This window comes from Pleurodeles waltl, chromosome 1_2 (genome assembly GCF_031143425.1).
Source record: "Pleurodeles waltl isolate 20211129_DDA chromosome 1_2, aPleWal1.hap1.20221129, whole genome shotgun sequence".
In the NCBI taxonomy this organism is placed as follows: domain Eukaryota; kingdom Metazoa; phylum Chordata; class Amphibia; order Caudata; family Salamandridae; genus Pleurodeles; species Pleurodeles waltl.
Genome location: NC_090437.1, coordinates 802,127,239 through 802,151,075, shown reverse-complemented (window position 1 = coordinate 802,151,075; position 23,837 = coordinate 802,127,239). Strand labels below are relative to the sequence as shown.

Below are 23,837 nucleotides of genomic sequence, written 5' to 3'. Positions count from 1 at the left end.
TGTATATCCGGTATAGAATGAAAACCCACTGCAGGGTGCAGGTCATTTATTGGCTCTGGGTACCTAGAGTTCTTGATGAACCTACAAGCCCTATATAACACCGCAACCAGAAGAGTCCAGTAGACGTAACAGTATATTGCTTTCGAAAATCTGACATTGCAGGAAAAAGTTACAGAGTAAAACGTAGAGAAAAATTGATGTTTTTTTCACCTCAATTTCAATATTTTAATTTTTCAGTTGTTATTTTCTGTAGGAAACACTTGTAGGATCTACACAAATTACCCCTTGCTAAATTCAGAATTTTGTCTACTTTTTTCAGAAATGTTGCGGTTTCTGGGATCCAGCGTTGGTTTCATGCCTATTTCTGTCACTGACTGGAAGGAGGCTGAAAGCACAAAAAATCGTAAAAATGGGGTATGTCCCAGTAAAATGCCAAAATTGTGTTGAAAAATTGGGTTTTCTGATTCAAGTCTGCCTGTTCTGGGAAGCTGGTGATTTTAGCACTGCAAACCCTTTGTTGATGCCCTTTTCAGGGAAAAAACCACAATCCTTCTTCTGCAGCCCCTTTTTCCAATTTTTTTGAAAAAAACGAAATTTTCACTGTATTTTGGCTAATTTCTTGGCCTCCTTCTGGGGAACCCACAAAGTCTGGGTACCTCTAGAATCCCTAGGATGTTGGAAACAAAGGACACAAATTTGGCGTGGGTAGCTTATGTGAACAAAAAGTTATGAGGGCCTAAGTGCGAACTGCTCCAAATAGCCAAAAAAAGGCTCGGCACAGGAGGGGGGAAAGGCCTGGCAGCGAAGGGGTTAAAGGCATCAATCGGCTCATGACCCGCCAGTGTGTCGGGACTCACACTTTGGGAAACACTGCACTAGACTCATATGGTTAGTACAGATCCAAGTCTCACTTCAACGGGCATGTCTTCGTTGCCAACTGTTTCCAGCAATTCGATATTGTTGACAAAATTCACCTATTACAGACATTTGTGGATCCTGCGCTTTTTCCAAGCGTTCTGTTTTCGTTTGGCAACAAATGAAAAATAATAACTAGTGAGCTTACCATCGTGATTAGCTCAGAGATGATGTTACATTTCTGCCAGCTATTTTCTTAGTCATCCACTCCATTAGAGGTCAATTATTCTTTGCCTAACGCATTTGTGTGTGTGGTTAGTGAGCAAACCTATATATCCAACTCTGAAATGGATATATAAACCATAACAATTTTATTTTACATGATATAGGAATGCATTTTGTACCGAACGGACAAATCAAGGATTCCATGCCCGCCAAAGTGAGGTACAAATATTTTAGCTTTTTCTATGCTCTATGCTGACCACTGCTGAGGTCTAAGCGCAATATACCATAATCGGCCTATCCAGTTCTGTTAAAAGTGCATACCATTCCCAAGTGGACCTACCTCATTTATTTATAAATAAGGAATGAGTAAGACTTATTGAAATATAAATTACCCTGTTTTGTTAAAAATGGCCACTATTTAACGGCATGGTTCCTGTGCTCCTACAGTCCCTGTTCTATGCAATTAAACTTTAAAATGATGTGCTCTACCTCTCTCCTACAAATGACAAAGGCCTGTGTGACTTCTTAGTTGTGGATGTTCAAGGAGAACAGAGGAGCCAGAGACAATTAAGCAGTCGGCGAAGCATGACTCCGGTCTGTTTTAGCGACTACTGTTCAGTGCCATTGACTTCAGATGGCCGAGCTAAAGAGCCAACATCAACTCGAATAAGATACAGTCTTTCAAGACAAACACAGTGGCAGGTCTCAGAACAATCTTGAATTTCCATGCACCTCTCCATAGTGGGGCTCCCACCAGACTAACCAAACTTACTCCGCTACAAAGTAGCCCGGAAATGCTTGAGTGAGAAAAGATAAAGTGCCACATTTCCAGATAAAGCACTGCAAAAAAAAGCCATAACAAATAGAAGTATGAAATTCCTGGAGTTATTTGTTCTATCTTCACTATACTGTAGCAACCCAGGCAGCCTATTCCACTACGGGGAGTCTTTGTCAGATAATGGAATCATTCAATATATAGAGATCTATAACATTGATAAATATACTACCTTGATTAAACAAGTTACATTTACTTCGAAGACTTGAGATTTAAAGGGAGATTCACATTGCTGCTTAATTCTCACTGTATACTTAACAGGTTTTCTCCGTGACCCTACACATACAAAAATTAGCACTAGATGAAGGTAATGTATTTTTATTTTATACACATGTTTAACAGGGAGAATATCCCATATTGCAATACGATATTGGTTTACTGATAGCAGTTTCTGACTATGGAATTGAGAAAGGAAAATAGTCTTAATGAGGTGTATTATTAAAAACAGAAATAAACAATACATATTTTTGGAAGCAGAACAGGCCAGCTCCCACTTGAGAGAATGATGAGGTAGTAAAGATATTTTTTTGAGTTGAAGGAGAAGGTGAGGGGTCTTCTAAATTATTTTTATATAATTGTCTTTTATTGTCTGCTTGCTAAAATGTAGTCCTGGGCAATAGGTGCTTTCTTTTAGATTTCCGGCCAATCATGGGAAAACAGTCATCACTGGGGCCCCCGACTACGGGGCAACCTATGTGGCAAAGTTGTGCATTGTTTAACATGCTTATTTCCTGCGGGTAGCTATATGTACAGAGGAAGTAAACCACAGTTCCTACACATTATACTTATGAAAATACTACTAAAGTAAAATTTTTTTTTTTTTTTTAAAAGGTTACATGTAGGTCACACTTAAATCCTTCTAGACCACTGTCAAAATTTGTGTTTTACATTGCACACCTGGGAATATCATTTACTGTGTGACAGCAGAGTCTACAATGATCTAGTCCACCATGCAGTTTTCAATGCCTCCTTAAAAAGTGGAGGAAACTGCTTTTTCTGCATGGTTACCTTGGATTTTTCACCTCTGCCTGGCTTTATAACTCTGTGCACCTTACCTCTGCTAATCAAGTTGTAGAGTGCCTGTGCTCTTGATTCAAACATTGCTGAATTGGCATATTCCTAACTGGCTTATTTAACTCACCTTTAAGTCCCTAATACATGACAAAAGGTGTACCTAGGGTCTGGAAGTTTAATGCCAATACTGGACTGCAGCACCTACTGTACCATCCACTACAGTTCCAGTGGAAACATGACTTCAGCCCTACTAATGTATCCTGACCGTAAAAGTGTAAAATAACTGCAATTCATTTAATCAAAATAAACCCTTTTGACAGGCAAAAATCTCCCGTAAATATTCTTGAGTCATCCCCATAAAGCCCTTGCAGTACTCAAGGCAGATTGCAGTACATGGTGCTTAAAAGTAGTATATGTAGAAATGTGATGTTAATTTCCTGGCAGAGTCTTGCACTCAAAAAGTAGTTTCACTATCACTGGAAATAACTCCAACGTCTTCCCTCCCCCTTACTGCTCTTTTATTGCAACACATTTCAGCATGCCATAACCATATGGTAGTTTGTCACTGATGTGAAGGAGGTACTTCCCCTTGAACACTGGCTACAGATCCACCTACCTCCATTAATCACTGGAATTCCCAGCGCATCTCCCGTTAGCTGACATAGTTACATATAAACATCTACAGACTCGACCCCAAAGTCACGCCAGCACTACACACTGGCCATTACCACAAACCCCAGCAAGCTGTACCTCCCAACCCACTTTCAAGACAGATCTCCAAGATTGTCAGGCACAGATTTGAGTTCCAGCAGCATCTGTGCCCATGTGGCCAAGTCATCTGAAAGTCTGTAGTCTCTTCGTACATGTTTCATCCTCACTTACTCTGCCACTGCCCATTCCGATACATCCCTTAGCCAGTCCACAAAGCTAGTTGGTGCCGGGCTTAGAGATTTATTAGCAATGCAGTGCTTTGCAAGCAGGAGTCTCAATAACACAAATTTGTGACCAAGTTCTTTCCTCCTTCGGCTCAGGGATCATCCCCAGCAAGAGAACCCTGGGTGTCATCATCCAGTTTGTGGAACCTCTCTTGATTAGTCACCACCCCCCCTCCAGAAAGGCTTCAAGGATGGGCATTACCACACCATGTGCATAAATGACGGCTGGTGCAGCACAACAGCGTGGGCAGGTTCCGACAGGGACAGGGAGATGTGTTGTAGAGTCGTCAGGGTGAGGTAAGCCCAATGAGCAAAGTTATACTGATTAGGTTTGAACACATTGGAGCTCACTTTCCTGGCCCCCTCAAACACACGTTCCCACTCCTGTGCAGTCATAGCCTCCCCTAGTGCCTTCTCCCATTTTAGCTGTGCCTTGGGTATTATCTTGGGAGATCTTCCCTTTTGGCCCTGTGGATGTGAGATATCAATCCGCATCCCCCAACCATATTCAGAAGAGTTGCTAATGTGTGGGAAATTGGTGGCACCAGTGGGAAGCCAGGCCATAGCACACAGGCCATCGCCGATCCTAGCATGCAGGATTCAACAGCATCCTCCTGGGTAATAAGCTTGCCTCCCGGATAGAAATCCCCAAGGACACTGCACACCCACTATACCTCCACTTTTGCATGAACATAGTCGCAGCTATTCTGGCAAACAGTTGCATGTCCTAAATCAGCATATCTCTCGCATATGGGGGTTCGGCATGTTGCACAGGAAACAGTTCACACCCACGCTCTGCATCTTTTGCGACTGTCTGTCATCCACGAGCAGAGTGGGCAGAGTCGGGGCTCCATAGGTGCCTTTAAAGAGAGTCTTCACCCAGTTGTCGTCAAGATCAAACCATTGGACAGCATGTTGCAGTTGAGATGCCTGGTAATATAATGTCAGGTGGGGGAGTTCAATCCCACCTCGCTCCCATGTCTGCTTAAGCATGGAAAGGCCCACCCTTTTCCTCCTGTTCGCCAATAGCAGATTCAAAATAAATCCATCCAGCTGAGCAAAATAGTGTTGTGGTATTTCATAGAGTGTATTCTGAACCCCATACAGGCAGCAGGGCATCATTACTATTTTGACAACAGTTGTCCTGCCCATCAGAGAGCGCAGAAGGTCACTCCAGAATCTGATGGAGGTCCTTAGGCCCTCCAGTACTCTACCCATGTTAAGATCATGGAATTTACTTTCATTGTGAGACAACCTAATCCCCAGATATCCAAGTCCCTTAGCTCCCCACAGAAGGCCCACGTGCGGGAGTCAGTCCGTGTCCCAACCAAAGTACCTATTGGGAATGGGTGGGGCTTAGGAGTATTAACCCTGAACTTTCGCCCAATAGTTGCAATTCATTTATTAGTATAGGAATCGACTACTCTGGTTGACAAACATAAATCTGGGTGTCATCAGCATATAAAGAGACCACATGTGTGGGCTCCCCAACTCGGATCCCCCAAGGCTCCAACACTCAGCAGAGGAGTGCGGCCAGTGGTTCCATGGCTATGGTGAACAGGAGGGTTGACAGAGGGCATCCCTGTCAGGTCCCTCTGGATAACTGTATCCTTTCGGACACTAAATCGCCCGTGCGCAGGCGGTCAACTGGGTCTACATACAGCAGTTTACTACACGCAATGTAGTTTGGGCCTAGCCCTATCTTTTCCATGACAAGCCATAGGTTTTCCCCACTCCACTCAGTCGAAGGTCTGCTCAGTGTCAAGGAGCACAAAAGCATTTGGGACATCTCTCAGGTGCGGGGCATGAGAGATGTGTGACAGGCGACGAAGACTGTGCACAGTGCTGCCTATTGGTATAAAAACAACATTGATCAGAATGTATAAGCGTCAACAGATGTGGGAGCAAGCGCGCCTCCAGCACACTACTGAGTATCTTGACATTCACATTTAAGAGTGAAAGCGGTCTGTTTTCGGCATGGTCAACTGGATCTTTTTCCAGTTTTGGGACAAGTGTCACTTGGGCCTCTCACATAGAGTCAGGCAGGTAGCCGTTCTGTCTTGCCTCCTTATAGACTTCCAGCAATCTATCTGTGAGTGTAGCTTTATATTTTTTATATTTGGGAGCCCACCAGTACCTGTCATTTTTTGAGGTTTTTAAGTGTGTTTTACTAGTCGGGATTTCTTCCTAGAAAATGGGCTCCTCCATTGAGGCCCGCTCCACTCCCCCAATTTGGGAAGCAATGTATCTGCTAAAAAAGCAGTTCCATTATCCATTAGCACCTTCGAATGAGCGGTGTACTGTCTGTAGAGATGTGCCCTAAACACTTCATTGATATCCTCCTGCACGCAGACTCACCTCCCATTCCCATCCATCAAAGTCGTGACTAGTATACACACTGTCTGCTGTTTAAGCAGCCGTGCCAGCATTAGCCCAGCGGTGTCACCCTCTGCATGGAGTCGGTGAACGTAAGCCGTGTAGACATGTTTCTCGTAGTCCAATAGGTCCCAACGAACGTGTTGCCAGTCTTCTAGTTTCTGTGGTTGTGCTGAGAGGAGCTTCTCCAGTGCACTCAACTTTGCTTCTTTACGGTTAAGGCCATCCTCAAGCTGGCATCTGACGCCATACGTAGTTTTGAGGCAGATCCCTCTCAGGACCACTGTCAATGCATCACAGTTGCGCAACCTAGTCCCAGATGTTTCCCAATTTTCGTCAAAATTGTGTATAAAGCCTTCTCTGACCTTCATCTCAAAGGGAGGATCAGTCAAAGCCTCTTTGTGGAGGCGCCAAAATGCAATCAATGGTCGCCTATAACCTTTTCCCAAAGCCATCAACAACGGTATGTATCTGGCAAGATAGGAGAAGTCCCGCATCCAGGGGAGCAGAGACTCAGAGACAAAGTTATGATCTAGTTGACTGTACGTCTTTGTAGCAGGTGTATAGCAGGAGTAGGCTGTGAGGTTTGGGTGCTTATGTCGCCAGAGGTCCATCAGTGTGAGTTCTCTTAAGGTGTCCATTAGCTGTCAAGTCAGATGGGGTTTTGTGTGGGGCCTTGAAAGGTGTGCCCTGCGCAAACAGGGAAAATGCACCGTATGTATATTACAGCCCCTGGTGTGCTACAAAATGCAGCTTGTGATTAGGCCCGCAGACTTTACAGACTCATGCTAGAGTGTTATCACTCAGTTAATGACAAGCATTATACCATGGATAGGTACCATCATTTCTTCAGAGTCCATAATACATATCAAATTACTACCCTTATAAAAGAGTCAGCACTGTACTAGAAGTGTGCATCCTCATTCTATTGATAACCACAGTATTCTAAAAATTACCACCTTTAGGCCAAGGAAAGCTTTATGCCAACATTAGTCGTGTTCATGATATGGATGCCCATAGTATGTCTAGATTTACCACCATTATTTAAAAAAAAAGAAGAAAAAAACCACACAATTTTACGATTGGTGAGCAGCATCAAGACGTTGGTCTCCACAACATGCCAGGAATTATTGCCATTATGTCAGTGCTAGCATTATCCAATAAGTGGGCAACACAGTTTCCTTGATGGCCACAACTGTTTTGCATTGTTTTTCAATAGCACTTATACAGTGTTTCAAACTAGAGAATTTCTACAATTATGACAGGGCCAGTATATACCAATGGTGGGCTTCGTGATGCTCTGTATGCCCAATTGCTGAATTGCGCTCCTGGCTTTGGCCCAGTACTTATCTAGCTTTAATTACCTACTGCATGGCAGGCCCTGAACATACACTAACAGCGTGATTAACAGCACATCACCTGTAATACAGTAAATCACAATGAACTCAAGTTCCAAGGGACTGGTTGAATAACAGACTCTGTACTATCACTCACAGTGTAAGCATAACTCAGGGGCTACCATTAGCTTTGGATCACTGATTTAAAGTGACCTACTGGAAAGCTGTGGGCTGCAACTTAAGCCCCATGCTCTCTAAAAGTGCTAGTGCAGTCCCATTCCAAGGAGCAGAACTTTTGCAGGAGCTATGAGTGAAGTTTAAACACTGGCCCATCATTTATGCACTGGTGTGTTTCTCAATGAGCACTCAGAATGTGTCTGGAGCTGTGGGCCTTCCCTTGCGTGAAACAGAGCCATACAACTCCAAACCCTTTGAGGTGAGAGTAAAAACAAAGTTGTACAACCACCCAAAAGCGGACAAGGACAAGCCACACACAGACTGCAATCACCTTAATGGCTGCAAAGATACCCATTTGTGCAAATAGGGGTACAAAAGGTTGACCACAAACATTATTTTCCCACTCACTGGAGAGTGTCTCCCCTACCTATCTGTGATGGAGATATCAGGAAAAGCAGACAGTTATGATATATAAGTTGTTAAACATTCCTAGTGATACTCACCGCGGCTAATGTTCCTGCATACGTGGGTTCATCCAAAAGAATATTGTCTCCAGGACTAATAAGCATGTCAAACACCTGTAGAAAAAGAAACAACAGGGTGCAGAATGAGACGTAGTTATGATACACTGTAGTGGTTTTATTTTTCAAACTTATAAAGAACTTTGGTTTCCGATCTATGGTTCATAGGTAGTTCTTTCTCAGTGAAAGGAGAATTCTTACTGTTTAACCAAAAACATTTAAAAATTCTGCTGGGATTCATGTAAAAACATTGGTAGCAATAAACATGCGCTAATATTAGGAATTAAACATTTGGTTCTGTTTCATAAATCACTTAAGGTGGAAAAACCCTTTAATTTGCTGAGATGCATAAACCTAAGTTTCTGCTTGGTGCCAAAACAGGACATGAATTGAAAAACAATAGATGGAATGAGACCCTGAGTGATTACCAGAGGCTGTGAATAATTCAAGCATTTCACTCATCACTTGTGCTAAATCTACCCAAGCTAGAGGCGTATGCACACACATGGGTCCTAAGCCTCTGTGTCGCTGATTGGGCACAACAAGGCTGAATCCAGTTTTATCAATCTTATGATCCCATTCACAAAACACATGGCAAAACAGTACAGGCTGAACTCTCTTTATGGGACAGTGCCAATACTGATTTCCATTTGGTTGGACATTTACTTTAGTGGCACACAAAGCCTAAAAAACAATGGACTCCAATGATCTAGAGTGATTACCAATGACTGAAATTATTTCAAGCATTTAATCCATCAGATTTTATTTGATCACTTGAAAGCAACAGGATTGTTAAAATGCAGCAAATTAGTTTAAAATATTCTGCAAAGCAACAGACTGGACTGTACAATAACACGAGCATCAGCAAAGCCAACAAGTCCTGCCATGGCAAGCTCTCATACTTTTCTTTTTTATTGCATGTATAAGTCACAAAACCAATAAGAAAAAAATGAACACTTGTTGTGCCTGAATGTGGTGGCCATACAGTTGCATATAAATGTTAAATAAAAATAAATAATCACAATAATGAAGGGATTCCTAGTAGGCAATTATATGAAAATAGGTTAAGAAACCCTTTTAAGTTTTAATGCGCACTATACGTAAACATGAGAAGTAATGGATAAAATCTTTATTCTACAAACAATGGGAACTATAGGCCAACACACAGCTGTACAGTCCCTAACCGTAACTGCACTATACTAAGAACACCATGTAAGAGGGGGAATCATAAGTGAAATGAAGGACCTAATGGCTTTCTACAGTCCTGGAGAGAATCCCATTACAGGATGAAAGCCCTCAGTCACCGAAAAGGTGGCATGCTTGATCATGGGGATGCTCCTGTATGAGACTTCCTTCAAAGGGCTCCTCATCATAGGGACCACCACAGGACTCACTCACCAGAGGAGACTGGGACTGAAACTAAATTGCCTGAAGTAAGAGGTGTTCCCATTGGCCTGACCAGATGCAACTGTGGTGAAAAGATAAGAAGTAACTGACGCCCCCCAAGCAGTTAGGAAAAGAGGACTACAGAAGACAACATACCATAATGAGCAGATACATGATAAAGTAGATAGGGTGCAAAATTTATCAATTTCAGTGGCATGGAGGGACGTCTTGTTTAATATGCACAGATACAACTCCAATTTTCGATTCTTAGATGCACAAAAAATTGTACTGTACACTCTGGGCCTAGGAATAATCCCTTACGATTATGTGCTGTGGTAATGCTTTTTTGCAGCTTGACCAAGTTATGGGTTAGCTCAGTCAATCTTCATGTTCTCACTTCTCGCCTAGTTAAGGAATGGCAGAGTGCAGGTATAAACACATTGTGCAATTTGTTTCTCAACCTACATTCAAATCAGGCAGAAACTAGAAGAAATGCTGAGCATATCCAGGCTAAATGGATCGTGGCAAGAGGAAATCACTTCTGCAGAGATATATAAGAAATTTGTTGATGCCCATAGATAGCTGTGGTTTCAGCTCTGATGAGCACAGAAAGTGAGTGCTTTTAATTGAAGAAAGATTTAACGGTTTACATATGAAAGCGTATTTTCATAGTATCCATAGTTACACTGCCTGATAATACACATTGAGGATCAAACTGAGCTGGTCGTATCTCTGTTCTTTAGCCTTCATAATCAAGCAGAGACATAACATCACATTTCTGTGCAAGCTAGTCCTCATGCTTCCTCTCAATGTGCGGTTTACACATCGGTTATCCATATGTCGGAAATACAGAGACTGGCATTGACCGTAGTCACAAAAAGGAAATTAGATGAACTAGTATTATCTGTTTGCCTTTCCCAAAAAAGGATTAGCTGAAGTGAAATAATGACACCAATACTAGTGATTAACTAGTATAATCCCATTGGCATGTAAAACAGCCAAAATATGGTTTGAGTGTCGAACCCTGAGACTACTCAATTTTAGTACTGTATTTTAGTATCTGATACTAGGTTTTATATTTTAAATGGAGAAAGTTGCACTTTGCTTTGTTGTCCAGTTGTTCTCCTGTTTCTCTAAATAATACCTGAATAGATTTCATAGTGGGAGGAGCATTATCTTTTGAATTTGTCTCCGAAGAAGCTTAATGATAACATGGGTTCGATTTTCTATTTTCGAGACATCTTGTTAGCTAAACAAATAGAACAAATGTTTATAAAAGTATTGTTTAATAGATACTATTTATACTGTAGCTGGTCAAAAGTTTGTAATTCCCCATTTGTATACAATTCTCCAATCTTACAGACTCTGCCATTAAGCCACATTCCATGGTGCAGAATTTTTAAAATATTTAGTAGTGATAGAGTGTAATTCTTCTGTTTTCACATTAAATGCATTTTATTAAGAAAGTGCAATTCGGGGCGTGGCTTCGGGCGTCAAGATGGCGGTCGCACTCTGAGAGTGCTCTGGACCCCTCCGTCATCCGCCCGTAGCTAGAGTGGCCTGACCGAGCCAAGGACATCGTTTTAACAGTCCTTGTGACCCCCGGACACCTGGGAATCTCTGGCGGGGAGCACCTGGCGAAAGTGGCCCCCGTTGTCGAGCCGCGCCCGTCCCGTCCCTGAAAACAAAATGGCGGCCGGGGCTGACTTCCGCGGCTGAGCTGGGGCCGGACCAGCGATCCCCCCGGACGCGGCCGCGCTGGAACAGAGGTGTGACGGGGTAAGGAGAGAACCCTGGAAGGGGTTGAGGCTGCGACCCTAGCGCGGTTCCCTCGGCATGTGGGGGCAGCACTGCTGCGTCCGGAGGAAGAGAGCGCCGTGTGAATGAGGCTGCGGGGACGTGCGCCAGCTTGGGGCATCGGCCGGAAGGAGCTGAGCGGCTGCGCTGTACCCGAGGGAGACCCCGCTAGCCGGAGCTGGAGCGGCGGAGGGGCGGTTGCAGAGAGGGAACAGCAAACGTGCAAGGGATCTAGACTTGATTTGGAAAACTACCCGACTCCTGTCTCCGATATCGTGATGGGGAGAGACAAGGCGAACAAACAACCCCCACCCTCCCAGCAAAAGATTGACCAGTTCACGACGCCGGCGGGCCAGCGAGGAGAGGGAGACACAGCTAGCGGAGGCTCCGCACCAGACGGAGTGAATGCCATCCTTCAAGCCATTCAATCATCACAGTCTGCTGTGGAGACTAAGATCGGGGAAGTACGAGAAGACGTGGGTCTGGTTCGACAGGACCTCAGAAACGCAGTGAGCCGGATCACCGAGGTTGAAACTAGAGTCTCCCAGACTGAAAACGACCTAGCTGACCTTAGAAGTAAAGTGGCCCAGCTGCAGACTCGAACCGGCGAGCTGCACCGTCGTGCGGAAGATGCAGAAAAACGGTCAAGATGCAATAACCTGCGTTTCATCGGATTTCCGGAGGGCATAGAGGATGGTGGGGCATCTGAGTTCCTAGAGAAGTGGATTAAAACATGGATGCCGGACCAGTCCCTTTCGCCCTGGTTTGCGATTGAAAGAGCCCACAGGGCACTGGCCCCGCGCCCCCCACCGGGTGGCCCAAAACGCCCAATGATTGCGCGCTTCTTTAACTTTAAAGATAGAGACAATATCCTTAAAGAGGCTAGGAGATTGGAAGATCTTAATGGGAGAACCATAAAATCTTAATTTTCCCAGACTACACCCGTGAGGTCCAGATCCGCCGCCGGTCGTATGAACACGTTAAGCAGAAGCTTAGAGCGATGCAACTCTCATACATGCTCCTCTTTCCCGCGCGGCTCAAGGTCCTCTTGGCCGGGCGAGCGCATTTTTTTTAAACACCTGAAGAGGCTTGGGACTGGCTGACGGAGGAGGGCATCGGAGCCCGGAGGGGGCCCCTGGGACACACGGAGGGGGCCCCTCGGGTCGGACCCCCCACCCCGGGAGGCCCCCGGAGGAGCCGGAGGCGCACCAGATCCCGGAGAGGGAGACCGAAAGACACAAACACTTTGGCAAATAATGAGGAAATCCGAGATTCTGGCTCACAAACAGAGAAGAAACCCGCGGACCCTTCTGGGCCTCAGATCTCAAGCCAAACGGCAGATGATAACGGCCTGAGCCAGTCCCCGGTCCTTGGTTAATATGACGCATTTGACACCCGCTGAAGGGAGTCCAAAATGACTTGGGATGTCCGTTTTACCTATGCAGACCTTACAAGGGTCACTACAGAAGACGTCATGCCTTTCTACTATAGGATGCCCGAGACTTGGCAGGTTACCACTAATTGTAATTGATCCGATTATATGGAGGGGTCCACCACTCCACCCCAAGGACAGTCCTGCTGGCTGGCTGGTTTTGGTTGGGTATTTGGGCGACAGATGCTTCCGGGGTGGGAGTATGGGGAGGAGGGTGGTTGGGAAGAGGGGTTTTTGAAGTTAGCCTAGATAGGAAGAAGTTGGTTAGCTTCCTTATTATCTCACTGTTATGTTTGGAATGGTCGTCCCTGGGTCCACAGCCTGACACTCAGCCCTATGCAACACCTATGCAATTCACGCCTGGCACTCAGGTTCTTTCCTGGAACGTAAATGGCCTGTTGGATAAGATTAAGAGGTCAGCAGTATTTAACACTCTCCGCAAATACTCCCCCTTAGTGGTCCTTTTGCAGGAAACCCACCTCCTTGGGACTAGGTGCCCCATGCTAATACGGGGAGGGTATGACAGAGTATACCACGCAGGCTTCTCCAGGGGCTCTAGAGGGGTAGCCATTTTACTTCACCGCTCTCTGCCTGTGGTGATCACAGCCACGCAGGCCGACCCACAGGGCAGATTCGTAGTGGCCACGGGGACTCTTCATGGAACTCCGATAAATTTTATATCTGCGTATGCCTCCCCGACGAGACTTGATGCCTTCTTGCACTCGCTTCGCTGAGTGGTTGTGGGACTGCCCCAGGGGACTACCCTGCTGGGAGGGGACTTCAACGCGGTTCTCGATCCTGATTTGGATGTAACCGGCGAGATCACGGCCAGTAGATTAGCCAGGGCTTCGGCTCTTACTAGCTGGACCGAGAGCCTTGGCCTTTGCGAGGTATGGAGAACTTGGCACCCTAGGGATCGCCGGTACACCCACACGTCGGTCGCCCACCGGACGCAATCCAGAATTGATCTGGACCTCTCGAGTGTCACAGGGGCAGAGATACTCCCCCGGGGAGTCTCGGACCACGCACCAGTGCGGGTCCGACTGGGTGGAGCAGATCCCTCTAGACGCCCGGTATGGCGCCTAAACGCATGGTATTTACAAGACAAAGACTATACCCAAGAGATCAGAAATCAACTAACTCAATACTTTGATCTGAATCTGGGGTCGGTCTGCTCCCCGGGAACATTATGGGCCGCCTGTAAGGCTACCCTCAGAGGGCATGCCAAGTACCTTCTCCGTACCCGCGAGCGGGACAGGAATTCCCAGATCTCTGACCTGGAGGCCAGGGCCCTGAGACTGGAACGCCAACAAACGACTTCTTCGTCTGCCGCTGCCCTGAGACAGCTGACTATGGTTAGAGAAGAAATTAAACACATAATGCTAGATTCGGCCAGGTGCATTTGGAGAGCTTCGGTAGCCCGTATATATGGCTGGGGGGACAAAAATGGGAAGCCCCTACATTAAAGTGCTTTCCTCGACCCTGGCCTCTAGACTGAAAGAGATAATGCCTACACTAGTGCACCCTGACCAGTGTGGCTTTATGCCCACTCGTAGTACCAGGCACTGCATTAGGCGGTTGCCTCTGGCTCTGGCACATCGCAAGACTCTGTCGCACGCACACTTGGCATTACTCTTGCTGGACTTTGAAAAAGTCTTTGACACAGTGGATTGGTCATACCTTGAACTGGTCCTGCAGAAAAATGGGCTCGGTCCCAGATTCCGAGGCCTAGTGAGACTCCTGTACTCCAAACCGACAGCTCGAGTCCGGGTGAATGGAGTGGTCTCTGACCCGTTTCCTATTGGCCGCGGAACCCGGCAGGGTTGCCCGCTATCCCCGTTGCTCTTCGCATTAATGATAGAGCCTCTTGTGATACTGCTGCGAGGAGATCCCCTGATCGAGGGCTGGTCCTGGCCCACCTGTGCAGAGGACCGTGTGGCGCTATACGCAGACGATGTCCTCCTATATATATCCAACCCAGCTAAAAGTGGCCCCCGCATGCTAGAGATCCTGGGCCTTTTCGCGGAAGCCTCGGGCTGATCCTGAATCCCGCCAAGTCCCTATTGGTCCCCCTACACCGCTCCGGGGATTGTGTGGACTGCCAGCGAAATATTCCAGTACGAAGAAACAGCTTCAAATACCTGGGAATATATATTCCACTTCTCCCTGAGTTGACATGGGAACTTAACATTACACCGTTAACCAGGAAAATCAGAAGTGATCTCCTACACTGGAGGACACTCCCCCTTAACCTGCTCGGTAGAATCGCACTCTACAAGATGATGATCCTTCCTAGGCTCCTCTACCTCCTGCAAAATTTTCCCCATCCCATCCCTAGGAAATGGTTTGGGGAAATGGACTCATTGGTGCGCCAATTTATATGGAGCGGAGCCCGCCCACGGTTAGCGCTCAAAACCTGCCAGAGGGATGTATACGATGGAGGTTTGGGCATGTCCAATATCCACTCCTACCACCTCGCGACACAAGTACTTGTGATTAATGACTGGATGGGGGTGGGTGGACAGACCCGGCATACCGACTGGAGCTCCAAACGATGGGTTACCCACGGATTTTGGACACCCTCTATGGAGGTCCGATCTCTCGAGACGTCCCAGATGTGACCAGGGTGGTTCTGCAGGGATGGCGGACGGCTCAAAAATCGACGGGGTGGTGGGGACGACTTACCCAACAGACCCCATTGTGGCATGGGAGGCAATTGGTGGAGGTGGCGGGCTTGGAGGGGTTTCAGAACTGGGATAACATAGGCATCTCCACACTAGGCGATGTCTGGAACGCGTCACACATACGGTCCTTTGAAGATCTCCAGAAAAACTTTTCATTAAATAAGACACAGTTCCACAGATACCTCTAGCTCCGACATGCCTTATCAGTACACATCCGAGTGGGAGAAACCATACCTGAATGCAGCCTCGTGGAGGCCAAGGCATTGATGGGGAGCCTAGGTAGGGGAGGTGTTTCCCAGATATATCGCACCCTGGTCTCCGGCAGCTCGGGCTCCCTGGGGGTACTTCGCCAGAGATGGGAGGGGTGGGTGGGCCCCACGGAAGAGATGGAATGGGGTGAGGCGCTAATGGCCCGCGTGCCCTGGCGATCGCCACCCGCTTCAGATTGATACAAACCTACTTTCTGCACACAGCATACCTCACACCCGACAAACTACACAGAGCGGGCCTCTGCCCCAACGCGGAGTGCCCCCGCTGCAGAAACCTTACAGCTGACTTCTTCCACATGGTATGGACCTGCCCGGCCATGGTAGCCTATTGGGGAGCGGTCCTGGGGGAGATTTCTGAGGTGTTGCAGGAGAATATAGGGAGAGAGCCTCTGCCCCTCCTCCTTGGGATCATGGGTGATATCGAGCTAAGGAGACCAGATCGAATTTTCCTCGGGGTGGCGTGCTTAGTGGCTAAGAGGGATATAGTGGCAAACTGGAAGGCCAAGAATGCCCCATCATTGGCTAAATGGAGACAGGGAGTGGATTGGTGTGCGCAGAGTGAAAAACTTGTATATGAGGCTAGAGGATGTCCGAATAAATATAATAGGATATGGGGGAAATGGGAGGCCGCACTAGGCTCCTGAATAACATGTTATCTCTAATACAAGTGCTATCTGGGATCACAGGTTCGACCATTGTTGGATGCCCGTTGGCATCGTGTTATGACGTTTGTATCATGGTTTTTCTTTCTTTTGCAAAAATCAATAAAAAATTCTTTATCAAAAAAAAGAAAGTGCAATTCATCACATCGAAAAATGTGCGTATTTACCATATAATTTGTAGAAGGTAATCACACTTAGCTGTTTTAAGCAAACACTTGGGTTAACAAGTTGTGATTAATTAAGTTAGCTCCTATGTTAATGCCATTTTGTATGTTGACTTTTTACATTTAGGGCCAACAGGCCTTCTCACATGTTTACATGGTCACTTTTCACAAGATGTATTTCTTCCAACTGTAGATGCTGTATTTTCCAGAAGCCTTCTGTTAGCTAGTGAATAGTTATTTGTTATGTATTAGACAACTGATAGTGAAGGCCTCTTTTGGAAGAGAGGAAGATGCAGAGAAGAGACATTTTTGGGAATAGCTGTCTGAACCACAAGATTCTGTACAATGTACCAACTCAAAGATGTGTTCATGTTTGCACCATTGTCATAGCCTCAGAAATATGGGAGTTTACCTGCTCCCAGAGCTTGGCAGAAAACGATGGATTCACTAAAGCAGGAACTAACTAAATGTTGCAACTAATGTTTTGCTGAGTTATATTAGCATGTATTCCTTAAATTAGAGAGGGCTAGGGCTCGAAGTTTGATTCCAGGACTCTCCCTGCTTGCTGTCTCTGACACACTTTGTGCATTAGAGAGGCGGTCACTGACTTCAAATGAGAAAATCTTTCTCACCTCTGCAAATCTCCACAATTTGAGTACAAAGGCGTCATGCCTGAGCATTCTTATTCATTCATCAGAAACCTTTATTTGGTTTTATGAAGATGACACTATACCTTATTGCTTAAACCAGATGTCTTTCTTAATTTAACTTTCCTTAATTTGGAATTGGGATTTATCTTTATGGAACAAACCTGCTGTATATTCTGCATCCTATTTGCAATTCTTACTAATGTTCTATTTTAACTTATTTTGAAATATCGAATGCTTGATTATCTAAATCTGTAATAATGATGCCTAAAATTTGAATACCTAAATAAAAATTGATCTGGTTTGGTTTAATTTGTTAATAAATCCCTTTTAACTCAATTTGGTTCTCCTTCTCATTGACTAACAATGGGACATACGACCAATGGCGGGGTTTGTATGGTGTTTATTATACCAGACGATTGAGATACAAGAATCCCCCATCCAGCAGTGCTGATGGACATTCTCATAGGCAAATATAAGCAACTGTGTTATCCTAAACCTTTTATGGCAATCCTTTCAAATATGTAAAGGTGTCTACATTGCCTTCTAATTTACATTTTTAAAATGATTAGGTTTGTGAAATCATAAGAAAAACTCCTTTGGCTGATTGTTCAAGTAAAGGATAACAAACATTTGCAATGCAATAGGTTTCACTTTTGCTTGAGCTAGAGCTAGTGGTGTTGTAAATTCATAACTGGACTTTTCTTGCCGCATAAATTGGTCAACCCTGACTAATAATTTGGTCTTTTCCTGCAATATAATTTGAGTGGCCATACATATAACTAAAGCACTTCCATTTACCTTCTTCCTCTATCTGCAGCCAAAAATGAAAAAGTTGCCATTTAGCATCCTAATTCAAATCTGTCATGCTAATTCCAATAGAATACCACTTTCACCACCCCACCATCAGAGTTGCTGGCTGGCTAACACAATTCCCAAAAACGACTGAAGATAGCTACAGAGGAATAAAGAGAGAAATAAACTAGAAGGGACACCCAAATATATCAAGAGTGTTGACAGTCATATTGTACTAGGGATGCTAGGTTGGCCTGAATCATGGTCATAATTGCAAATAAGGCGAGATTAATAAACCATATACAATTATCATGTAAACCCAATAAAAACCTTTATTAGAAATATACTTTCAGCATTATACTGTAATGCTCAGAACAGTCCCTAGAATGAAAACAGCATTTGTACGAAACATGGTCATGTAACCATATAGATAGCCCTTAGAGGGCATAACCACATGAAGAGAATGGAAGAATGTAATGCAGAGTAACCATATATTTAGCCCCTAGAGGGCGTTATGCATTACACATTTTGAAGGCTATAAGGCCTACTGCAATGATATAACAAACAAGGCCCTTTAAACAAAATTACTGACAGCTGCAAAAGTTCCAGCCATTAAAGAACTAAGGGTTATTATTTTGGGGTCCCCACTAACCTAGTGTGGGGAACCAGAGATGATGTAGACAGAAAGAGGACTTTGTCATGAACATCATTGTGGTGGTGGTCCCCTTGTCCCAGGATTACCACAGGATGAAATATGAGCAAAATGTTTTCTAAAAGTAATGGCCTGCAAAGCTTTATGAGGCAAGTTTCCCAAGGGCAGTGAATATTGTAGTATTGGCTCTCCCGCAGTGTTGGGAGAGCTGCTTTGAGGATTTCTGTGTTTTTGATTTTTTAGGTAAAGCATTTATCAATTACTAGTGTTTTTGTGAAAGTTATGGAGCGAGAAAGGGAGAGCCAAAGGAAATTCCTATGATTAGGTAACAGTGTTAACAATGTGACCAGCACCTCAATACCGTCAATGTAGTTCGCGGTGTTCTGCGCTGTTCACTTTTGCGCTTTGAGTGTCATGGCCGCCATGGAGCAAGAAGGGGAGAGACAAAAGAAAAAAATAGTTCACCCATGCTGAAGTATATCGGCAATAGTACAAAAGTCCATGTAACAGGGTCAGTCTGCAAGGCGGTAACAAAACCGCCCCAAGGTAGGACAAACATTTAACAATGACATCAAGGGATTTTTTAAAGAAAAGCCCAAAACGAGTGAAAGTGATGGGCATGAGATGGGCTTGGTTAAAAGCCCACAGAATACTTACAACAGGTCAAGAAGAGATTGCACGTTTGACCTAAAAATGAGTATTATCTTGTAATCAATATGATCCAACGTGTTTTGTTTAAATGGTTTGAACATGACTATCATACTGTTGACAATTTAATTGCAAAATTAAGGGCGTTGTTAGGTGAGAATGGGACTACCAGAGACTCTCATGGACTTGGTTTAAGGGTATTAATAAAACCTGCACTTGGCAAGATACTATAGTCAATCACCTCTTGGGCCTATTAAAAAAGAGCATCATTACAGAAAGCAAAATGAGTAATTAATAAATTTAAATAATTAGAATTATTATAAGTACGTAAAGAAATCTGTAAAACAGACCGACTGTCTCCAAAGAAAGCTCAAAATATCACTGGCTTGTCTCCAGAATAGCGTCTTTTATAATGTTTTAGGGGCATAGAGCACATACCTTTTCATAGCATCAGTTGAGTAAAAGGGTTGGATAAAAAATGTTTAATTTCTGACAACCAATCAATGTTGGTACAACACCCCTAGTAACTCCTACTTTCAAAAGCATCTTATTGGTTTAAGCTGTCCACATTTAATTAAGGAGATGAAATCCTACATTATGAAACACAGGAATAAAATAGATTTTTCAACTACAGCGGAGCTTGGCTAAATAGAGACATTATATCACATTTCTGTGCCAAGCCAGTACTCGTATTTCCACCCCATGCATTTCTCTTCACTTGCTTCATCCTTGGTCCTTATGTTTTGACTATCACTAATTCTATTTTATAACAATCTAGAACCTTGGCCTGACAATTTCGAGCATGAGGATCATTACGCTGGCAATACAGAGTATGGCACAAACCAGAGTCAAAAAAAGGAAATATTAGTAATAGATGGGCTGCGTCCAAATTCCTGAGTCAATAATCTGCTAATCTAGTTCCAATTTAAAATCTATAAAACCAATGCCTGTTATTTTTTTCTTTTTAATAGGTTTATCCGCATCTTTTGTTAGAATGGGCAAAACAATGCAATTAAGGGGTTTCTTTACCAAAAGCTCTAGCAATGATATGGCATGCCCAAAATTTGTAGTGTCAGAGTTCTCTGGTGTTGGAGGTTCATCCTATACACCAACAGCCCAATTCTGGACTTTTGTCATTGACAAACTACCCTTTATTTTCTTCAGTGCAACAAGTCATCAGCCATAGCAGCCAGTATAACATCTGTAGTTGCCAAAGTGGTATTAGGCTGTATTACCTATTAAATTGGTTTATAATCCCAAAGTCAAAACATCAATGGGGAGAGATCACCAATCCGGTAATACCATATTTTTACACTCTGCCGAAGGTCCATAAAAATCGTGACCCACCTCTAAGCAGGTCTATTGTATCAGGGATAGGTTCCCTTTTGGAACCACTGTCACAATTTTGTGACTTTTTTAAAGCCTATTCTACAAAAGACAGAGACCTACATACATAAAGGACACCAAGGATCTTTTGGTCCCAACTAGACCTCCTAATGAGCTTAGATGGAGAGAGCCTTAAACCAGCCTTTTCCATGAGGAACCCCTAGAAGTCATTAGGGGAATGCAGAATGGACCTGCCCCACCCCAGAGAGTTTGTGATGGACTATGCACGTCTAGCTTTGACAAAAAAACATTTTTAATTTGAAGGTACACTTTTTCTACAAGCACAGTACCTAGATAGGGCAAAGTTTTGCCCCAAGTGTGGCAGGACTGTATATGCATTATCTAGAGAAGAGAAGCATTTTACGTGAGAACAACCCATACTCTAACAACATTTCAGCTTGGAAGAGGTACATAGATGACTTTCTTGTGATATGGAGAGGGAATTTACAGACTGCCCTCAACTTCATTACTTGGCTCAATAACCAGGATAGGAATCTTAATTTTACACACACCATTAGTAAGGAATCACTATCATTCCTGGATGAAGATACTATCCCAGAGGGCGGGACCCTGCAGATGAATATCCATCAGAAACCTACTGCTAAGAACAATCTGTTACTTTGACATTTTCCACCCATGTCCATTGAGGGAAAATCTCATGTATGGTCAATTTCTCCACCTGTGGCGGAATTGTAACCACCTAGATAATTTTAACCAACAAGCTGACTATTTATCGGTCAAACTAATGGCACGAAATTACACTGAGATTATAATTCAGAAGACAAAGAAATTTGAACAAAACCAAAACCGAGATGACCTGCTAGAAACACCAACAAGAGAAAAAAATTGAACCTCCTCTGGTATGTGTCACCACATAAAACATTGTTTCAAATTGTGTCAAAAAGATCATTAAGCGCAATTGCTGCATTCCAAAATACAGGACCCAGACAGGGGGAATATCCTCTCTTTTCTAATAAAAGAACTAAAAACTTGCGGGATATGCTTGTGAACACCAGACCTAAAGCCACTGTAAAACAAGCAAATATGATCCACAAAACACTAGGCCTCCCAAATGTAACAGGTCACTACCTGAGTGGTCACTGCAGCGTCTGCCACTTGACCACACCTACAAAGGAAATTGACCTAGGTTTATATACTCGAAATTATGGCATCACACTAATTGCAACAACAAACAAGTGATATATCTGATAACTTGTCCTTGCAAACTTAGGTATGTAGGTATGATGACACGAAAGGTCAGCACAAGAATCTGTGAACACAGGAGCAACAACAGATGTAGAGACAGCACCACCAAAATGGGGGAACACTACATCACTACTGGACACTCGGTGAAAGACCTTAAATGGGTGATCTGGGAACATTTAGCAGCAAAGACACAGAGGGGGTCATTATGACCCTGGCGGAAGGCGGAGAAGCAGCGGTAAGACCGCCAACAGGCTGGCAGTCTTTTTTTTTGTATTATGACCATGGCGGTTACCGCCATGGTCATCCGGCGGTTCTCCGTTCCGCCCGCCAAGGTGGAGATGACCGCCGGGCTGGAGACCTGGGTCTCCAGCCCGGCGGCCGTCACTATACCGCCAGCTGTATTATGACCCGGCTTACCGCTGTGGATTTCCTGCAGTTGGAACTGCCATGAAATCCATGGAGGTAAGCACTATCAGTGCCAGGGAATTCCTTCCCTGGCACTGATAGGGGTCTCTCCCACCCCCATCCCAACTCCCTCGCCTACACCCCCCACCACCCCTGCCACCCCCCAAAGGTGGCAGGGCCCCCTCCACACCCGACCCCCAACATCACATAACCCACACACACACGACACGCACGCAGGCACCACCAACACACACACGCACACACACCAACATACATGCCAACATACACAGACACGCACACCCACATACAAACATACACACACACATCCATACAGACATACCCACAGACATACACGCACTCATTCCAAAAACACGCAACACCCCCGCAAACATACACGCACACTCACACACCCTCTACATACACAGACGCACACCCCCATGCACCCACACAACACACAACACCCACCCACCCCCCCCTCCCCTAACGGACGATCGACTTACCTGTTCGGTCGATCCTCCGGGAGGGGACGGGAGCCATGGGGGCTGCTCCGCCGACACCACACCGCCAACAGAACACCGCCAACAGAACACCACCACGGCGAATCACAGGATGTGATTCGGTAGGCGGTGTTCTGTTGGCGTGGCGGTGAAGGTGGAGCAACCTCCACTTCCCCGCCGCCCGCCAGTATGGCTGTTGGCGGCTCTCTGTTGGAAAAAGGACGGAGAGCAGCCAACTGTCATAATACGCTGAGCGGCAAACCGCCACTACTGGCGGTGTTCCACACGGCGGTCCCTCGGCGGTCTTGCAAAAAGACCGCCGAGGTTGTAATGACCACCACAATCTGGAGGAAATTCTATTTGAGAAGGAGCAGCGTTGGATTTATAAATTATCCACGCAGAAGAGACTGAATGACGATATCACCTGGTGGAACGTGCTACTGCAACAAAAACAGACAATAAGATCTTTAGCTCACTGCCGTGGAGCTCACATTATTAAATATGGACTGTTGTTTGTCACTAAGTGTGAGCATAATGTGCATAACTTCACAATATCAAACATTTCACTGGATTGAAATTATCAATTTTTTATTATAATTTTTAGAATATATTTGTGATATATTCTTATTTTTTCCAGACTATTTGTTCATTTTAAAAAATCTCTCTAAGATGGAGCTCCTTTTGGTTGCATTATTATTTGCCAGATATCTAGTAATTCCCTTACACTTGGATGGGGAACTACATTTCCCAGCTTAGACCTCCTTTCAAGCAATAGGGTTCTTAGGAGGTGGCACCACATTTCCCAGCTTCCCTTCTCCATGTGACAGCTAATAGGAAATGCAATCTTCTTACCAGAATCCTGTGACCTCGATCACATGACTCGAGCCTTGCTTCATCATGCAGTTTAAAAGACAGCCTGACTCAGGGCAGGG

The 23,837-nt window shown here is 44.8% G+C and overlaps 1 protein-coding gene across 1 annotated transcript in view; it reads right to left on the bottom strand.

Moving 5' to 3' along the window:
- The window catches only part of AADAT (aminoadipate aminotransferase), a 378,880-nt gene that overhangs the window by 212,476 nt on the left and 142,567 nt on the right, over positions 1 to 23,837 (bottom strand). Inside the window, exon 5 of the mRNA XM_069244307.1 lies at positions 8,258 to 8,332. Within this exon, the coding sequence (XP_069100408.1) occupies positions 8,258 to 8,332 (75 nt within the window). The remainder of the gene's footprint in view (positions 1 to 8,257; positions 8,333 to 23,837) is intronic.